The sequence below is a fragment of the Danio aesculapii genome, chromosome 11 (assembly GCF_903798145.1).
Source record: "Danio aesculapii chromosome 11, fDanAes4.1, whole genome shotgun sequence".
Lineage (NCBI taxonomy): Eukaryota > Metazoa > Chordata > Actinopteri > Cypriniformes > Danionidae > Danio > Danio aesculapii.
Window position 1 is genome coordinate 42,273,224 of NC_079445.1, and position 19,392 is coordinate 42,292,615.

Genomic DNA, 19,392 nt, shown 5'->3' on the forward strand with positions numbered 1-19,392 from the left:
AAGGGCTCATTTCACACTTGAAACCCCTTGTTTCAGCACCACTTCTCAATTTTTTAATTTTCAGAATCAGTTTTATTGCCAAGTGTGCTTCACACACACAAGGAATTTGTTTTGGCTACAGAAGTTTCCAGTGTACATAAAGTGACAAGTGACAACACAAAATAAATATGAAAAAAAAATAAAAATAAAAATGATAAACATTAAACAGATGCGGTTAGTCAAGAAACCTGGATGTTGAGCAAACACTGGAGAGCTCCACACCGAGGCGGCCATCCGCGGCGCCATCTTGATGAGGTCTATTTTGTCATTTTTATTACATTTTTTATTTGTTTTTTATTTTTAGATATTTTTTTATAAATTAATTAATTGGTTTATTTTTATTATTTTTATTTTATTATGTTATTTATTAATTTTTTTAAATGCCACAAAAAGGCAGTTTTATTTTATTTCCTTATTATTGAGTTAAAAACTTTTCACAAGTGCAATTAACCATCAGACATAGCAAAATTAATGTTTTCTCATTTGTGATTATTATAATTTAATGCACAAATAAATGCATTTGTCGTTGTTTTTTTATATAAAAATATTGTGTTGAAGAGTCCCAGAAATTTAAAAAAAAAATCAAAGCCAAATTAAACACAGGAAATAAATAACTAGCACAAGTACAGAATGGCACAAATAAAAATATGACATAAAAAATGTCGTTTGCTTCGCTAGAATGGGGGAAAGTGCATATGTTTGCAAAAAACACCAGAGGCATTTACATTGAAGTCCTTTCCAACACAGAATAACCTATCCCAACCAAAAAAAAATGTAATTAAGTAGTGTGTAACTTTCTGACACAGACCAGAGGTCTCATTTATAAATGTGGCTTACGCACAAAACGGGGGCGGAAATATGCATGCGCCACTTCCCACACAAAAGTTGTGATCTATAAAAAACAAACTTTGCAGGAGAATGTGCGCAAGTAAATATATTTAACCTAAATATTGTCTTAACTGAACCAATTTAAATCATCATATGAGCCATAATCATTAAAAAATTTATTAAGTTTAATTAATTTCAATTTAATTTAAATTCCACTTAAAAAATGTATGATATTCATGTGTACGTTCACTTTTAGAAAGGTTTTTACACAAGTTTTATAAATCAGACGCCTGACCCTTGTTGATTAGCCACATGCTCTTTTTTTGTTTGTTTCACTTTTGTTTCTGTTTTCACTTTTCACATATTAATAGTAGTTTTCATTATTAATTTAGTAAATAAAGCAATACAAATAAACAGAGGTAGAAAAATAAAATAAAACATACAAAGGGAATAGCACTGGAGCTAAACGAACGAAAGGACAAACTAGTGTACACGTATACACATTTATAAGTACATATTACTTATAAGTACATATTTACAACATACTGACCTCTACAGAAAAGTCAAATACATTAATAAATATTAAAAAGGCTTGGGAGCTGGGTCTATTCTACGCAAGCTATGATGACTTTCACCTTGATATTTTAGTGCGGATGTATACCTGACCGGTGAGCCGTCTGACTAAAAAGTGCCCTTCTGAATCAAATCAGCAGCATGCCTGACTTTAGCTGCAGTTCGGCAGTTTCACTTTAACTCATGAACATTTCATTCATGCCCCCATGACACAAATAAGGAGCAAGGACTGGTGAGAGTGTTATAGAATGTAATAACGCTCGCCAAACGTAAAGAAAAAAAACTCGCGCATTTCGCAGTGTGTGTGTGTTTTGTGTGCGGTCCTTTACTGACAGCCGCCTGTGTCTTGGATCTTGTCGGAAAATATGGCGAAAAGTCCTACATGACGGTAATAGTTTAATTGCAGTGTTTACTTCAGTAATGCCACTAATATCTGCATACTCCACATGTCTTCATTCCATTTCTGTTCAGTTCAGTTATGACTTTAGTCGCATTAAGGTCATCAAAATTCTCTGTTTACATGGTAGACTCTTAATCAGAGTATTGTTTTAATCATATTAAAATTGTATTAAAGTATTGTTGCCCATGTAAACATGCAATGTTTGACACACCGTCAGGGCTCTGTGAACTTGGCATTGAGAAGCAGCATTTTTTTGTATGTACGTACATCAAAAGCAAGTATGAAATCGCTGTTTGGAGCTTATGTAGGCTTACAGTTCAACATTGATGTTTAACTGAATAAACAGTTAGTGAACACAAGTACATCTTATTGAACATCATTTATTTTCATTACCAATTATCATAGTAGAACAGTTTCTCAAGCAGTTTCTGATGCATTTTGGAAACAGGAGAAGAGCCCCTGGTCTAATGCGCCACCTGGCTCGAGAAACCCGTTCTCGAAGATTTGTTATTTGGGTAGCACACATATTCTAAATATATATATGTATGTATATGTATGTATATATATGTATATATATGTATATATATGTATGTATATATATGTATGTGTATATATATTTGTATATATGTATATGTATGTATATATGTATGTATATATATATATGTATATGTATGTATGTATATACAGTGTATATATATATATATATTTATTTATATTTATTTATATATATTTATTTATTTATATATATTTATTTATATATATATATATATATATATATAAAAATAAATAAATAAATAAATAAATAAATAAATAAAATTATAATTTTGTAATAACAACAATAATATGTAGTATTAAAATGGAAAAAATATTGATGAATAAATTAATTAATACATTTCCCATAATTGTAAAACCTTTTCTCCTAGTAAATGATCCATTCACATTGCAGATGGAGACATTAGCTTGTTATCTTCAAAATTCCCTCATCTCTGCAGGAAAAAATATCGGACCACTGATATCTTTTTGAACTTTTGTGCTGATGTGCTGTAAAAAAAAATCCCAGCAGATGTCTTTATGAATAGGATCTCATGAAAAGAGACGTCCGGTCTGCAGGTTACTTTTTGGATCCAATGCAGCTTGTAGCTCACTGTGACCCACTGCGGTCTCTCTTTCAATGCATTCTGCCACCGGACACCTACATGTTTCTAATTCAACAAGGACACCCCCACATACACACACACGCGCACACACACACACACACACACACACACACAAAAACCCCACTCACTCTCTAGAAACATGCACACACAAGCCTAGTACTCCTACACACAGAGACAGCTTGTTATATCATCTCTAATCCCAGTTAATCATACTTACACACTTTATTCATGTACATTCTCGGGTACAGACACCAGATACCAGGGCTGGGGTTTATACTGTATATGCCAAAATAATCATACGCAGCAGTATTAGGACTGATAATGACTGATAATGATAAGGACTGATAGTCACTTATTTCCTAGAAAAGAAAGCCTTCACACTGCATGATGGATGACCCAGTAATTCAAGTTATGAAAGCAAAACATATTCCTGTGTGGGATTTAGTAAGATGTTTAGTAAGATATTTCATGAACATGGATTTTATACAATGTTCAAAAAATAAGAATTTATATTTGATTTATGGTTTATATTTGTTAAATGCATATATTTATGATTTGATGTTTATAGCGGGGGAATTCATCTTTATTTCTAAACCTCTTTTACAATGTAGATTGTGTCAAAGCAGCTTCACATAGAAGATTATAGTCAATTAAAACTGTCAGTCCAGTTTTCAGTGTTGAAGATCAGTTTAGACCAGTTCAGTGTGGTTTAATATTCACTACTGAGAGTTCAAACACTGAAGAGCAAATCCATCGATGCGTAGCTCTACAGATCCAGAACCATGCAGGCCAGTGGCGACAGCAGCAAGGAAAAAACTTCACCAATTGGCGAAAGTGAAGAATTAAAAACCTTGAGAGAAACCAGACTCAGTTGGGCACGACCATTTCTCCTATGGCCAAACGTCTTGTGCATAGCTGCAGTCTAGGCGCCGGAGGCTGGAGAACGCTGGACGTCCATCGAGGAGAAGCTGCAGGTGGGAGAGGTTACCAGCTGGTGTGCAGGCTGTCCTTTCAGGGTCAATGCGAGGACTCGTCTGTCACTGGGGTTTTATAGAAATCAGTCTCATGCTCTCCACTCCTCCATAACCACCACAGCAGCTGCTCAGGATACGGCCTGGTCCAGGATTATGGAAACCTCGGGAATAATAAAAGAAAGACTAACATAAGTGCGGATGGCGTTCAAATTATAATGTCTTTTGAGAAATGTTCCTGGCTCTGCTTACCCTAAATAATGCAGACTAACAATGCTTTAGAGGATTTGGATTTCAAAAGCTTTCGTGTTTTAGGTGTATGCTAATGCAGAGAGATGTGTCTTAAATCTAGTTTGAAACTGACAGAGTGTGTCTGCTTCCCAAACTGTGCTAGGAAGGCTGTTCCAGAGTTTAGGTGCCAGATATGAGAAAGATTTACTGCTTACCGCCGGGAAATAAGCATTGAACGCATTGTCATATTTAGGACTTCTGTTAAGCTGCTTTGACACAATCCACATTGTAAAAGCGCTATAGAAATACATATGAATTGAATTACATAGACTTCCATTGATTTATATATCAGGTTAAGGAGTGAAATGTCCTGACTAGTGGGCTGTTTTTAAATGCCACTATGTAAGTGAGGCCAATTGAGCCCTCACAAGTATAGCTAAACCAGTACACACACACACACACACACACACACACACACACACACACACACAGAAAGTGAAGTTCATGTTGTTTTTCTGTTTTGTTCATTTCAGAAATCTCCTGTAATTCATTCATTCATTTTCTTTTCGGCTAAGTCCCTTTATTAATCCGGTTTCGCCACAGCGGAATGAACCGCCAACTTATCTAGCATGTTTTTACGCAGCGGATGACCTTCCAGCTGCAACCCATCTCTGGGAAACATCCATACACACTCATTCACACTCATACACTACGGACAATTTAGCTTACCCAATTCACCTGTACCACATGTCTTTGGACTGTGGGGGAAACCGGAGCACCCGGAGGAAACCCACACGAACGCAGGGAGAACACGCAAACTCCACACAGAAACGCAAACTGACCCAGCCGAGGCTCGAACCAGCGACCTTCTTGCTGTGAGGCGACAGCACTCCTGTAATTCGGTTTTATTATTTTATTTATCTTTTAATTGATTATTTTTTACTGTATCATCTATTTGGCTTTGAACACTACACTGTTCTTGTTGCTGCACCAGTTTTCTTGGCATTGCAATCTAAAATTGAAGGCAAACTAAAACAACAAAGTCTTAAAAACTGAACAAAAGTTGTGTCCAAACCTGCGACATCTCTGTCCTCTGAGACGCTGCAGAAGTTGAAAAGCTCTGTGTGTGTGTGTGTGTGTGTGTGTGTGTGTGTGTGTGTGTGTGTGTGTGTGTATCATGTGACTGTGGTGCTCATCATTATTGCTGCTGTCTCTATAGTGTAAGCTCCATACTCTTCCTTACTCCCAGAAGCCCCTGGGGTGAGAAATCTGCCCTCCGGCACTGTTGAGTCTCATTTTCCCCATGATGCAGCAGTCAGCAGGATGGTGTACAAACTCCATATGCTCTCCAGGGGCTTGTATAGGGCTCAGGCTGTGGTCACTGAGAAACCTCAATGCCTCTCTGATCAAGACACAAATCCTATAGTGAGCTGCCTTGCTGTAGCTCACAGTATATAGACAGGAGACTTGATTTTGACTGATTCCGGTATTGTTTGTGTGCTGTTAAATTATGGTGCGATGCTTTAATGCAAGGGTGTCCAAACTTTATCCCGGAGGGCTTGTGTCCTGCCGAGTTTAGCTCTAACTTGCTTCAACACACCTGCCAGGAAGATTCTAGTCTTGTAAGGTCTAGTAAGTATATCCAGTAAGAGCTTGATTAGCTGGTTCAGGTATGATTGATCAGGGTTGAAGGGGAGCTAAACTCTCTGGTGTGGACACCCCTGCTTTAAAGGTGCTTATGTAAGTTTTTGACTCTTCTAAAGTATAAAAATACCATAATATGCTATATGTTTGCAGATATTTAAGAAACTTACGTGAACATACTTGTTTATCTAAAAAACAATGCTGAAGTCTGATATTCTGCTTTGAAAATGTGTTTTCTGTGCTGGAACGCTGTCCTGATTTTAGTAATTTTAACCCGCCCAATGCCAGTTTAGCCAGTGACATTTCAGCACCCCGGGTTGCCTTGGTGGAAAAATGAATATATTTCATTCATTCATTCAGAAAGGCTCTCAAAGTATGCATCCGTGACTGAAATGCGATCTCTGGTGGACAGTAGCAGACTCAGAAATGAGACGCAGATTCAGTTCCACATAAGGTTATTAATTAGCAAATGATATAAATATTACGAGCGTAAACATTAGGTGAGCAGGTTACATTGTAGCCGAGTGTACTAACAACACGCTTCGTGACGAGATACTCAGGGATGAGCATTTTAGCTGTTTGCACCAGACGAAACACGACAGAAATTTAAATACAGCCATTCAGAAACACAGAATATGCACTCACTCACGAAATGGTAAAGTTTATAATCTAATTAATACATATTAAACCTCTTTAACATTATTAAATGTACATGCTGAATCACTCATATGTGTTTAGTTCTAAAGTTCGATTTATTTTATTTTCCAGATCTGAGGTGAACTATCTGCTGCTGCTTTTAGTTGTATGGCAATAAATGTCATGTAAAATAGCAGTCAAACTCGCATTGTTAGCATTTAGCTCTGAGTAATGCACATGAGTTGTACCTGAGGTGATCATTGTCAGTTTTCTGTTGTTCAGCTGTGAGAAAGAGAAACCATTTCTAAAATATCAATTCGAGTTGTTGGTTTGGACAAAAACTCCTTTTTAATTCACTCGCTCCTGTCCTCAATCTGGCAACCTGCACTTGCGTTTGTTGATCCAGGAGCGCAATACCTAGTTCAACCACTGGGTGTCAAACTTACATACTGCACATTTAATGTAATAAATGTATAGCACAGTAACAGGGTGTCCGCAGGGTCTTAAAATGTCAAAACAAAACAAAATTCAGGCTTAAAGTCTTCAATTTGCTGAAATATTGTGTTGTAGATCTTAAATAATTTTAAACAGGTCTTAATTTTCTTTTGTCCATGTAAAGCTTGCAATCTATCCTCAACACTCATCCAATCAACAGATTTTAACAAAAGTTTTAATTATTAAATATATTCACTAATATGGTTTAATTATCTTCCTTACAGTAACATTGTTTAAAGTATATTTAACCTGTATACAGTACATGTGAAATTTTATTCATACCAGTCTCACAAGTGTCTTAAAAGTCTTAAACTTCACTTGGTGAAATCTACAGAAATCCCTGAATAAAGTGTTAGGTGAAATATTGCATTAGGTATAGGTCCATATTTAACATTATTCATTTAATTTAATTTGTGAAGAAATGTATAGTTGAAGGCAAAATTATTATTGCTCATGTGATAAATGCATTTTATATATAAAGTGTCGTTTAACGGTGAGAACATTTTAAAGATAATCATTTTGATAACTACTGTGTAATAACTGATTTCTTTCATCTTTGCCATGATGACAGTATATTTTTGCTATTTATTTTGCAAGATATTAGTATTCAGCTTAACGTGACATTTAAGGCATAATTAGGTCAATTAGGAAAGGTATAGAAAGTTAAAAGTAAAACAATAAATGCTTACAGGGACAAATAATATTGAATTAAACACTGATTTTAATCCAGTATATTATAGGAAAGGCTAATAGTTTTGCATTGAGTTGTATATTTTTATACACTTTATATTTATTTTAAATTAAGAATTTCTAAATATTACAGCAATTTTAACCCACAATCACAATGCATTGCTAAATTATTCAATTTAAGATTAACACAATTTTCCAGCAATATCATTTAAGTTATATTTTATACTTTTTTAAACATTTATTAATGAAGGTCGCTGGTTCGAGCCTCGGCTGGGTCAGTTGGCATTTCTGTGAGGAGTTTGCATGTTCTCCCTGTGTTCGCTCTGGTTTTCCCCCACAGTCCAAAGACATGCGCTATAGGTGAATTAGATTAGCTAAATTGTCCGTAGTGAATGTGTGTGAATGAGAGTGTATGGGTGTTTCCCACTGATGGGTTGCAGCTGGAAGGGCATCCGCTGCGTAAAACATGTGCTGGATAAGTTGGCGGTTCATTTTCTCTGTGGCGACCACTGATTAATAAAGGGACTAAGCCGAAAAGAAAATGAATGAATAATTCATTTAATATGACATAACACCATTTTTAAAATTATAATTATATTTATTAGTTATATTCATTTACTTATTATATATTAAATCATTTTTAATTTGATTTATTCCATGCACATTGCAGTGCATTAACTCCATTCAACATACATGCAGTGCATCCTTATCCAAAGGAAACTGATTTTGGTCTTCAATGATCTTACGCAGGCTAAAAGATCGAACAAAGTGATAAGAAAAGCTAATTAATCAGTGACTTTATTTCTTTTTTTTTCCAGAAACCTGGGGAAGTCTGGCCTGAGAGTCTCATGTCTTGGATTAGGTGAGTTTTGGGCTTCTTTATCAAGGCCTGTTGTGAAGTAGATAAGCAAAACCTGCAACTAACAATTCTAGCTTTTGCACTTTCCTTCATTTTCTTTCTCAAGCAAGCAGACGTCATTAGTGTCAGACTTCTGAAAGCAATTGTTCAGTTCTCTTCAGCAGGGCATTACAGATTATCCATGTTATCTGTAGCTTCATCTTAAGGCTTTACTCTTCAGTGTCATTGCTGGATCACTGATAATCATTTAGAGCTGCTTTATCTGCTGTAAAGCACTGACTGATTGTAGATCTCTTCACAGGAACATGGGTGACGTTCGGAGGACAGATCACAGATGAGGTATAATGAGTCTAAACACTGACCGCTCCTGATGTGTATTTTATTTAAACGATGTTGTTTTAATTGCTTAGAACTCTTGCTTCACTATATCATATCTTGCCAAATTTAATGAACGCATTTCCTGCTACCGTAACTTGCATTAATAATATCTTTTAGAATAATTTCATCATCACACTGTTGATGCATTTGGGCCTTCAAGACATGCAAAGCTAGTAATCTATTTGATAATGTCGGTCCACAACAACAGTGGTGATGTTATGATAGACAATAAACCGTCATCGTGGAATTATAAGGTTCTATCTGCGTTCTAAATGATTTCGAGATATTGAGCTTTAAAGTTTTTACATTCCATATAGCAAAAAATGTGTGTGTAACAGTTCTCTTTCATACATTAACATGACAGAGACCCTAAATGTACTCTGTGTAAATGATCAAAAATCTCTTTGCATATTGGGGTAAAAAAAATACTGGGCAAATGCAGATAGAACCTTCTCTTTCTAAAAAGTCATTTACCGCTTGGAATTATAAGGTTCTGTCTGGCAGATCATTAATTAAAGCTTTACTTTTCAAGAAATACAATCAGATTACTTATGAACTTAATAAAAAATGGTGTTGTAAAAATTTGTTGATGTTTGAGAAAGTTTTAATTTTTGCTTTCTATAACATTTATTTCATGTTTTAGGATGAATATTACGGTGCTTGCTTAAATTGCAGCGTGTTAAGCGGTCTCGGCCACCGTAGAATAGTTTTTCTTGTTCAAATTAAGCATACAAGGCTGTGCTAGATATTTTGTCTAGAGCAGATGTTAATTTTATGGGTAAAACTTTACAATAAGGTTCATTAGTTTATGCATTTACTAACACGAACTAATCATGAACAACACTTGAACAGCATTTATTAATCATAATTGAACATTTACTAATGCATTATTAACATCCAAGTCCATGCTTGTTAACATTAGTTAATGCAGCACGAGTTAACATCAACTAACAATGAACAACTGTATTTTCATGAACTAACGTTAACTAACGTGAACAAATACTGTAGTAAATGTATTGATCATTGTTTGTTCATGTTAGTAAATGCATTAATAACATTAACTAATGAACCTCATTGTAAAGTGTTAATATTTTATGTAGTTAATATGGTAATAATTACTGAATTAAATGCTTTATATGAATTATTGAATTATATTCTCCATGAATTAAATTAAGTATTTGCCCTTCAAGTTAAACTCCGCGGACCCGGTACCCGGACTTTCACTTTAAGATTTAAAGGGCTAGCATTGCACCAGACGCCCTTAAATGGCTTCTTTTTAAAGTGTAGAAGCTATATTTTATGCACATATGCATCACTTTGGTTGTTATTCTACTGTACAAAAGTTATTCACACTTAAATACACAGTGTTTTGGATACCCGAGCTGGGTATTGAACGTTGGTTCATTTTCATATTTTTCATATGGTTCATATATGACATGTACAAGTTATAGCTCAAATGAAAGCTCTTGCCGGTGCTCATACGGTTCTAGCATTCTTCTTACTGAATTGTATTCATATATAAAAGAGTTGTCGAATGAATCGTGGTGTTTCCATGGCGCAGAAGTGAAAACAATACATTTATGATCAATAAGCAGCCCAAGATGCAACAGGCCGCTGTCATCTCTTACCTTATGCTGTGCGCTTCAGGGCCATTTCTCCTCTGTTTTTGAGAGGATGTGCATAAGTAATCCTTTTATATGTCTGATGTGGTCCAAACACAGTGAATTATGTTTGATCAATCAAAAGAATAGTGAAATATGAAAACAATGATCGCTCCCTGTGGCTTGTATAGCACCTCTCATCAGTTGGAATACAATAACTTTTGCATAGATTATGGTAGAAATTTTTCTTTGTTCCTATGATTACAGACTTGTGCAGGAACCACCAAAATTAATTATAGCAAACTAGACCACACAGAACCTACAAGGTACACTTTCAATTTTTTAGGCGTTTATTATAACACAGACATCATATACAGTAAATTTAAACACTTTCAATAGTGTTTTATGAAAATGCAAAGGGTTTTCTTTAAAATGATACCAAATATTTGCATTTACACCTCTGCATGTGGATTTGGGAAGCTTTTAAATTTGGGTAGGCAAAATCCAGGTGGAAATCCCAAAATACAACCCAACTGGTTAATATCAAATTTAAAGACTTTAAAAGAAAACAGACTGTTACAAACCCCTGATGTTAGTCTAGGGGATAATGGGGTTTGACATTTAGGTGTAATTAAAATATATTTATACAAACAGTGAATAAGTGCAAAAGACAACCAAAATAATACCAAAATTGTGACTTTATTTATATTTCCCAAAAGTGAACAAAAACAACGAATAAATCCAAAATAAAGAAAATAAAGTAAGGCAAAAATATACTGTTTACAATATTTACAACACTGAGACAAATACAAAGACGGGGGAAAAACAGGAGAGCTGGCAGAACAAATGTAAGCGGCACTAAAGAAACGAAAAGAACAAAACCCACACTAAATCCAACTTCCCAGAAGCATCTAGCTAACTAACTATGTGAAACAAAATAATTAACACGCGAAGAGTCTTCCGAGTCCTGACTGTCTACTCTATCTATCCAAAAGTACAAGGGGTGGCGCTCGCCCCTCACCTAATGTACTATACAGAAGAGTAGTCCTAAGTGTTGCAAAGTGTATGTCACTTGACCTTCTTACCTGTCCGCTTCGTTCAAGCCTCGTAAACAATGTAAACGGAGAAATGGAGTGATATACGAATAACGGACGGATAACGTGCACACAGAAACGGGCAACAACAAAATACGCAGTTAGACGGGTTCTTTTGTAATGCAACGCAATAAACACAAACAAGCGGAACAAGAAAACAAGAGAAGGAAGGGAAAAGAGGGGCTGGTGAGTGGTCTGGCGCGCCCTTTTATGATGGGTGGTCTTTGCTTATTGGATGTGACGTAAGAATGACGTAACCGGGGAGGAAATGGCTGACAGCTGAATAGACCAATGAACGGAACCTGTGAATAATGAAAGCAGATATGGGAGAACAGAGCGAGAGAGAGAAAACACAAACAGAGCACAAATAACACCAATATGTAACACAGACAATGGCAAATCAGTTGTTTAACAAAGTTTAATAAACACTGAAAATGTTTCACACAAATAATAATATATTTGACATTTAATATATTACATTTTTTATATTCCATTTAAGATTTTACATGTTTCGCTTTTCAGGATTCTTCTCAGTTTTGAGAAGAAACAATTTTGTGTTTTTTTTTCTGGTCTTTCTCGCCGTCAACGGAATTGGTCTTCATGCATTCGAAATGCTGATTGGCTCACAGAAAGAACCTTACAGTATAAAGCCAAGCTAGAGTTTAACATTGTAGATGAAACCTTTTTTGTTTTTAAATAAAAAGTCTTAATGTAAACAACTAAAAAAACATCGCATCATGTAAATAAGTTGTCATTTTAGAGGAATATATGAATAACTCAATTTTGACAAACGTCAGATAGAACCTAATAATTCTAAGGTGACGAAACATCACCCAGCCTTAACATATAAATGCATGCAATATCGTTTAAGTGCCAGCACATACTGTACAAGTCCCTAAACATATTACAGATGCCTTATACTGTAACACAATGCAGAATAGAGTGGTTAATAATTGAATATACTGCAACACCTTGAATGCTGGATCTTCCTCCTGACAGATGGCAGAGCAGCTGATGACTCTGGCGTACGAGAACGGGATCAATCTGTTCGACACGGCAGAGGTCTACGCTGCAGGAAAGTGAGTGCACCAAAATAAGCACACAGCCCACCCTAGGAAATGAAAGAGCGCCACGCTACCATGTGGCAAATGTGTTCTTTTGTTTACTTTGTGTATCCAATTTGGTCATCTGATATGATGGCAATGGTACAGTTATCTAATATAATGGTAATCTGATGAAAAGTGTGCAATATTTACAATATTACTGCAGATATTAGCAGGATGTGACTCTGGAGCACAAAATATTTGTTGCATGAGTATATTTTTGGCAATAGGGCATATGCAGAAGGACTTTTAATTTGCAGTAACCCAGTTCAAGTGCATCTGGTGAACTTCATGCCATTACAAATCGCCACGTTTAAGGTCTGTTTTCATTAAAAGTCACTGATCTTCACTGCCTAAATGATATACAATATAAAGTGGGTCTCAGAATGTACGAGAAGCACTGCATTAAATTCCATTATCCAAATTATTTTACCGTAGTATTTTCAATGGAGTTTCTGCAACTGGTGGCACTTACGTTTAACCAGCTGTTCATCTCTCTTTAACTAAATGACTGCTTAAGTCTGTTTAACTGATTATATTTTAATTACACTACAACATTGATGCTGTAAAGTGAACTGTATGAGATTGAAAATATTCAAGTTAACCTTTTACCAGAGGTTCATCGGTAGGGAAAAAGCACTAGCTGTGCATATACCTCATAGCCAGAATTGTGTTGTGAACACATTGTATTGGTCAAAATAATGTTGTTTTTTTATGCCAAAAACATTAAAATAATAAGAAAAGATTGTGAAGATATTGTGTTAATTCCCTAATGTACATATATCAAATATAAATTGTTCATTCACATTATTTTGGATGACTCTAAAGGGGATTTTTTTCAGTATTTATATATATATATATATATATATATATATATATATATATATATATATATATATATATATATATATATATATATTTTTTTTTTTTATGTTCCAGATATTCAAATAGTTCTGTATATCATCCAGATTTTGTCTTAACACACCATGCATCAGTGGAAGCTTATTAATTTAGATGGTATATACATATCACTTTACAAAAATGGACCCTTATTACTGGTTGTCCAGGGGCACATATTAAAGGCACATATTAAATATCAAATTTATATTGGTAATGCTGTAAGTGGACCTCTGAGAACATTTTAAAACAGTAAAGACAGCTCATGACCCCTGTGCTGGATCATCTACTAAATATTAGTATTTAGAATCCATAAATGAATGCCTAGTCATCTAGCTTCTTTTAAATTGTTGTTGCCATAGACACATTCTGACAGTTAGAATCAGTTATTTGCCTCATTTAAAAAAGAACACCTTACAAGAAGTCACTTACAATCCTCTCATCCTGTGATCATCTGTAGAAGAATTGTCTGTAAGTTTATTATCTGTTTGTATTTATATTCTATCTCAGATGTTATTGTTATGTACATAGATAACTGTTGCTCATTTTATATACATATTTTACATAGTTTCACTCTGTTTCAACATACTCAATGTGGCATGGAATAAAGCAGCATTCTCCCACAATCTCACGTGTTGGAAAGAGTTTATCTGTCTGTCTAACTTTGGGAAGAGAGACACCGGAGTGAGGGCAGAATAATCCCTTTATTATTGTGTATCAGGAACATGTTCAGATAGATAATTCTTAAAGGGACAGTTCACCCAAAAATGAAAATGAACTCTCAAGTCTTAAGGTTTTTTGGTTTCTCTCAAGCTTTTTTTTTCTTCACTTCGCCAATTAGTGAAGTTTTTTTCCCTCTCCGCTGTCGCCACTGGCTTGCATGGTTTGGGATCTGTAGAGCTGCGCATCGTTGGATTTGCTCTTCAGTGTTTGGACTCTCAGTAGTGATTATTAAACCACACTGAACTGAGCTGAACTGAACTGAACTTAAACACTGAAAACTGAACTACACTGTTCCTATTTACTGTGACCTTTTATGTGAAGCTGCTTTGACACAATCTACATTGTAAAAGCGCTATACAAATAAAGGAGAATTGAATTGAATTGAATTGTAAAAGCGCTATACAAATAAAGGAGAATTGAATTGAATTGAATTGTAAAAGCGCTATACAAATAAAGGAGAATTGAATTGAATTGAATTGTAAAAGCGCTATACAAATAAAGGTGAATTGAATTGAATTGAATTGTAAAAGCGCTATACAAATAAAGGAGAATTGAATTGAATTGAATTGTAAAAGCGCTATACAAATAAAGGTGAATTGAATTGTAAAAGCGCTATACAAATAAAGGAGAATTGAATTGAATTGAATTGTAAAAGCGCTATACAAATAAAGGTGAATTGAATTGAATTGAATTGTAAAAGCGCTATACAAATAACGGTGAATTGAATTGAATTGAATTGAATTGTAAAAGCGCTATACAAATAAAGGAGAATTGAATTGAATTGAATTGTAAAAGCGCTATACAAATAAAGGAGAATTGAATTGAATTGTAAAAGCGCTATACAAATAAAGGTGAATTGAATTGAATTGAATTGAATTGTAAAAGCGCTATACAAATAAAGGTGAATTGAATTGAATTGAATTGTAAAAGCGCTATACAAATAAAGGTGAATTGAATTGAATTGAATTGTAAAAGCGCTATACAAATAAAGGTGAATTGAATTGAATTGAATTGAATTGTAAAAGCGCTATACAAATAAAGGTGAATTGAATTGAATTGAATTGTAAAAGCGCTATACAAATAAAGGTGAATTGAATTGAATTGAATTGTAAAAGCGCTATACAAATAACGGTGAATTGAATTGAATTGAATTGTAAAAGCGCTATACAAATAAAGGTGAATTGAATTGAATTGAATTGTAAAAGCGCTATACAAATAAAGGTGAATTGAATTGAATTGAATTGTAAAAGCGCTTTACAAATAAAGGTGAATTGAATTGAATTGAATTGTAAAAGCGCTATACAAATAAAGGTGAATTGAATTGAATTGAATTGTAAAAGCGCTATACAAATAAAGGTGAATTGAATTGTAAAAGCGCTATACAAATAAAGGTGAATTGAATTGAATTGTAAAAGCGCTATACAAATAAAGGTGAATTGAATTGAATTGAATTGAATTGTAAAAGCGCTATACAAATAAAGGAGAATTGAATTGAATTGAATTGTAAAAGCGCTATACAAATAAAGGTGAATTGAATTGAATTGAATTGTAAAAGCGCTATACAAATAAAGGTGAATTGAATTGAATTGAATTGTAAAAGCGCTATACAAATAACGGTGAATTGAATTGAATTGAATTGTAAAAGCGCTATACAAATAAAGGTGAATTGAATTGAATTGAATTGTAAAAGCGCTATACAAATAAAGGTGAATTGAATTGAATTGAATTGTAAAAGCGCTTTACAAATAAAGGTGAATTGAATTGAATTGAATTGTAAAAGCGCTATACAAATAAAGGTGAATTGAATTGAATTGAATTGTAAAAGCGCTATACAAATAAAGGTGAATTGAATTGTAAAAGCGCTATACAAATAAAGGTGAATTGAATTTAATTGAATTGTAAAAGCGCTATACAAATAAAGGTGAATTGAATTGAATTGAATTGAATTGTAAAAGCGCTATACAAACAAAGGTGAATTGAATTGAATTGAATTGTAAAAGCGCTATACAAATAAAGGTGAATTGAATTGAATTGAATTGTAAAAGCGCTATACAAATAAAGGTGAATTGAATTGAATTGTAAAAGCGCTATACAAATAAAGGTGAATTGAATTGAATTGAATTGTAAAAGCGCTATACAAATAACGGTGAATTGAATTGAATTGAATTGTAAAAGCGCTATACAAATAAAGGTGAATTGAATTGAATTGAATTGTAAAAGCGCTATACAAATAAAGGTGAATTGAATTGAATTGTAAAAGCGCTTTACAAATAAAGGTGAATTGAATTGAATTGAATTGTAAAAGCGCTATACAAATAAAGGTGAATTGAATTGAATTGTAAAAGCGCTTTACAAATAAAGGTGAATTGAATTGAATTGAATTGTAAAAGCGCTATACAAATAAAGGTGAATTGAATTGTAAAAGCGCTATACAAATAAAGGTGAATTGAATTGTAAAAGCGCTATACAAATAAAGGTGAATTGAATTGAATTGAATTGTAAAAGCGCTATACAAATAAAGGTGAATTGAATTGAATTGTAAAAGCGCTATACAAATAAAGGTGAATTGAATTGAATTGAATTGTAAAAGCGCTATACAAACAAAGGTGAATTGAATTGAATTGAATTGTAAAAGCGCTATACAAATAAAGGTGAATTGAATTGAATTGAATTGTAAAAGCGCTATACAAACAAAGGTGAATTGAATTGAATTGAATTGTAAAAGCGCTATACAAATAAAGGTGAATTGAATTGAATTGAATTGTAAAAGCGCTATACAAATAAAGGTGAATTGAATTGAATTGAATTGTAAAAGCGCTATACAAATAAAGGTGAATTGAATTGTAAAAGCGCTATACAAATAAAGGTGAATTGAATTGAATTGAATTGTAAAAGCGCTATACAAACAAAGGTGAATTGAATTGAATTGAATTGTAAAAGCGCTATACAAATAAAGGTGAATTGAATTGAATTAAATTGAATTGAATTGTAAAAGCACTATACAAATAAAGGTGAATTGAATTGAATTGAATTGTAAAAGCGCTATACAAATAAAGGTGAATTGAATTGAATTGAAAAGTGGTTCCAGACTTGTGCGTTTTTTTTATTCTGTTGAACACTAATGAAGATATTCTGAAAATGTTAGAAACTTGTAACCATTGACGTCCATAGGAAAATACAAATACTATGGAAGTCAATGGTTACAGGTTTCCTGCATTGTCCAAAATAGTTTGAAACAAATGAAGGTTGAATAAATGACAACAGCATTTTTACTTTTGGGTGAACTGTCCCTTTAAGAATTATCTATCTAAACATGTTCCTGATACATAATAATAAAGGGGTCATGAGCTGTCTTTATTGTTTTAAAATGTCCTCTTTGGTCCACTTACAGCATTACCAATATAAATATGATAATTTCAGTCCTGTTTTGACATCCCTCATGGAAACACACTGATTAAATAGGCATTGTGGATTATATGACTAACAGCACACACTCACTGCTATGAATAAGTTTCGATATATCTTATAAAATCCACTTTTTAGCGTCAAAGATTCGGTCCAACACGTCAAAAGGATAGCTGTGTGCCCACCATTGTAAACATCCTTCATCTTTCATTAATGGACATATCAAATACATCTCAAACGATCTCTAATAACAGGCAGGGGCGGATTTAGGGATTTGGGGGCCCCAAGCAATTCCAGCAATGGGCCAAAGAGTCCTAATATGCACCCCTTGTATTTATTTATTTGTTTGTTTGCTTGTGTTGCTGAGTTTTTCTTATATCACTCAATTCTCTTTTCTGTATTTTTCTTAAAATTTAAAAACTTTTTAAAACTACAAATAATATATATATATATATATATTTTTTTTTTTTTAACTAAGGGCCCTATCATACACCTGGCGCAATGTGGCGCAAGGCGCGACGCAATTGTTGTTTGCTAGTTTCAGCTTGGCGCAAGAGTCGTTTTGCGCCACGCTGTTTAAATAGCAAATGCATTTGCACTCATGTAGGCGTTCTGATCTAATAAAGGAGGCATGTTGAGGCGCATTGCTATTTTGAAAAACTTTAATAGACTGTTCTATAGACCAAAACAAAGCCGGTCTATTGTCTATCGCAGAGCGCGTTAGTTGTGCGCCTCGCTTACATATTGCTTAATACAAACAGGATTAAGCAAGCCTGAGAATCCTGACTAAGAAATCATCTGGATTTCGCGGAGCCAGCCCTGAAAGGCGAGTCGGGGTTGCAGTTTTAGTTACTTCTGTATTTGCTTCCCGAGGGAGAGCGGGAGCTTGCCGCTTGTACTATATAATTCAAAAACCCAGTGTTGAATTATAGCTTGTTTGTAATAAATCCAAGGTAAAATAAAGTGATTTGTTGTCTTCAGAGCATCTTTATTACTGCTTAACACCATCATGGTAACACGCATAAATCAAAGTAATGTAATAAACATTATTTATCAACATAAGATGTAACATAAATCTGTAATCTACATAACTGATAAGAAAAATACTAAGAAGGACCATAATAATGTCAACAAAATAGCATAACTGTCATGTAGGGAATTCTAGGGAAGGTCAATTTACAGTTATTCACTCTATATATATTAAAGGGAACATAGTTTACCTCTTTTTTATGATGTAATATTAATATTATGGTTGTTCTGAGTGTGCCAGTTTAGGTTCAGTTTAAAACACAATTCAGATTGTTTTATTATAATGTGTTAAAAAGTGTCATGTTGGGGGCGTGTCCACAGCTCGCTGATTTAGGGGTGTGTTGCTTCACATGTAAATTAGTTTCGGCTTCCCGTCAACGTAACAAGGGGGCGGGGCCATGAGCTCACCCGCTCTGCGTTTGCAACAGAGTCTGACAGGCAGACGGAGGAGAGAGAGGATCACCATTCAGTCGTACATGTACGACTCTGACACAGACCAAGCAGAGAGTACAAAATCATTTGTGTCTTTGTACAGTTTTACAGCCAACTGTGTGCTAGTTTCAAGTGCCAAGCTTGTACACAGAAACTAATAACCACGCACACTGAATTAACTTTGACTGAGGCACCGGATGCGCCGCT

At 34.3% G+C, this 19,392-nt stretch overlaps 1 protein-coding gene across 3 annotated transcripts in view; it reads left to right on the forward strand.

Annotated features, from left to right (window-relative positions):
- Nucleotides 1-19,392, forward strand: part of kcnab2a (potassium voltage-gated channel subfamily A regulatory beta subunit 2a) — a 226,903-nt gene that overhangs the window by 154,317 nt on the left and 53,194 nt on the right. For all 3 annotated transcript variants that reach the window (XM_056468301.1, XM_056468302.1, XM_056468300.1), the window contains 3 exons: nucleotides 8,483-8,526; nucleotides 8,825-8,862; nucleotides 12,596-12,675. In XM_056468301.1, the coding sequence (XP_056324276.1) occupies nucleotides 8,483-8,526; nucleotides 8,825-8,862; nucleotides 12,596-12,675 (162 nt within the window). The remainder of the gene's footprint in view (nucleotides 1-8,482; nucleotides 8,527-8,824; nucleotides 8,863-12,595; nucleotides 12,676-19,392) is intronic.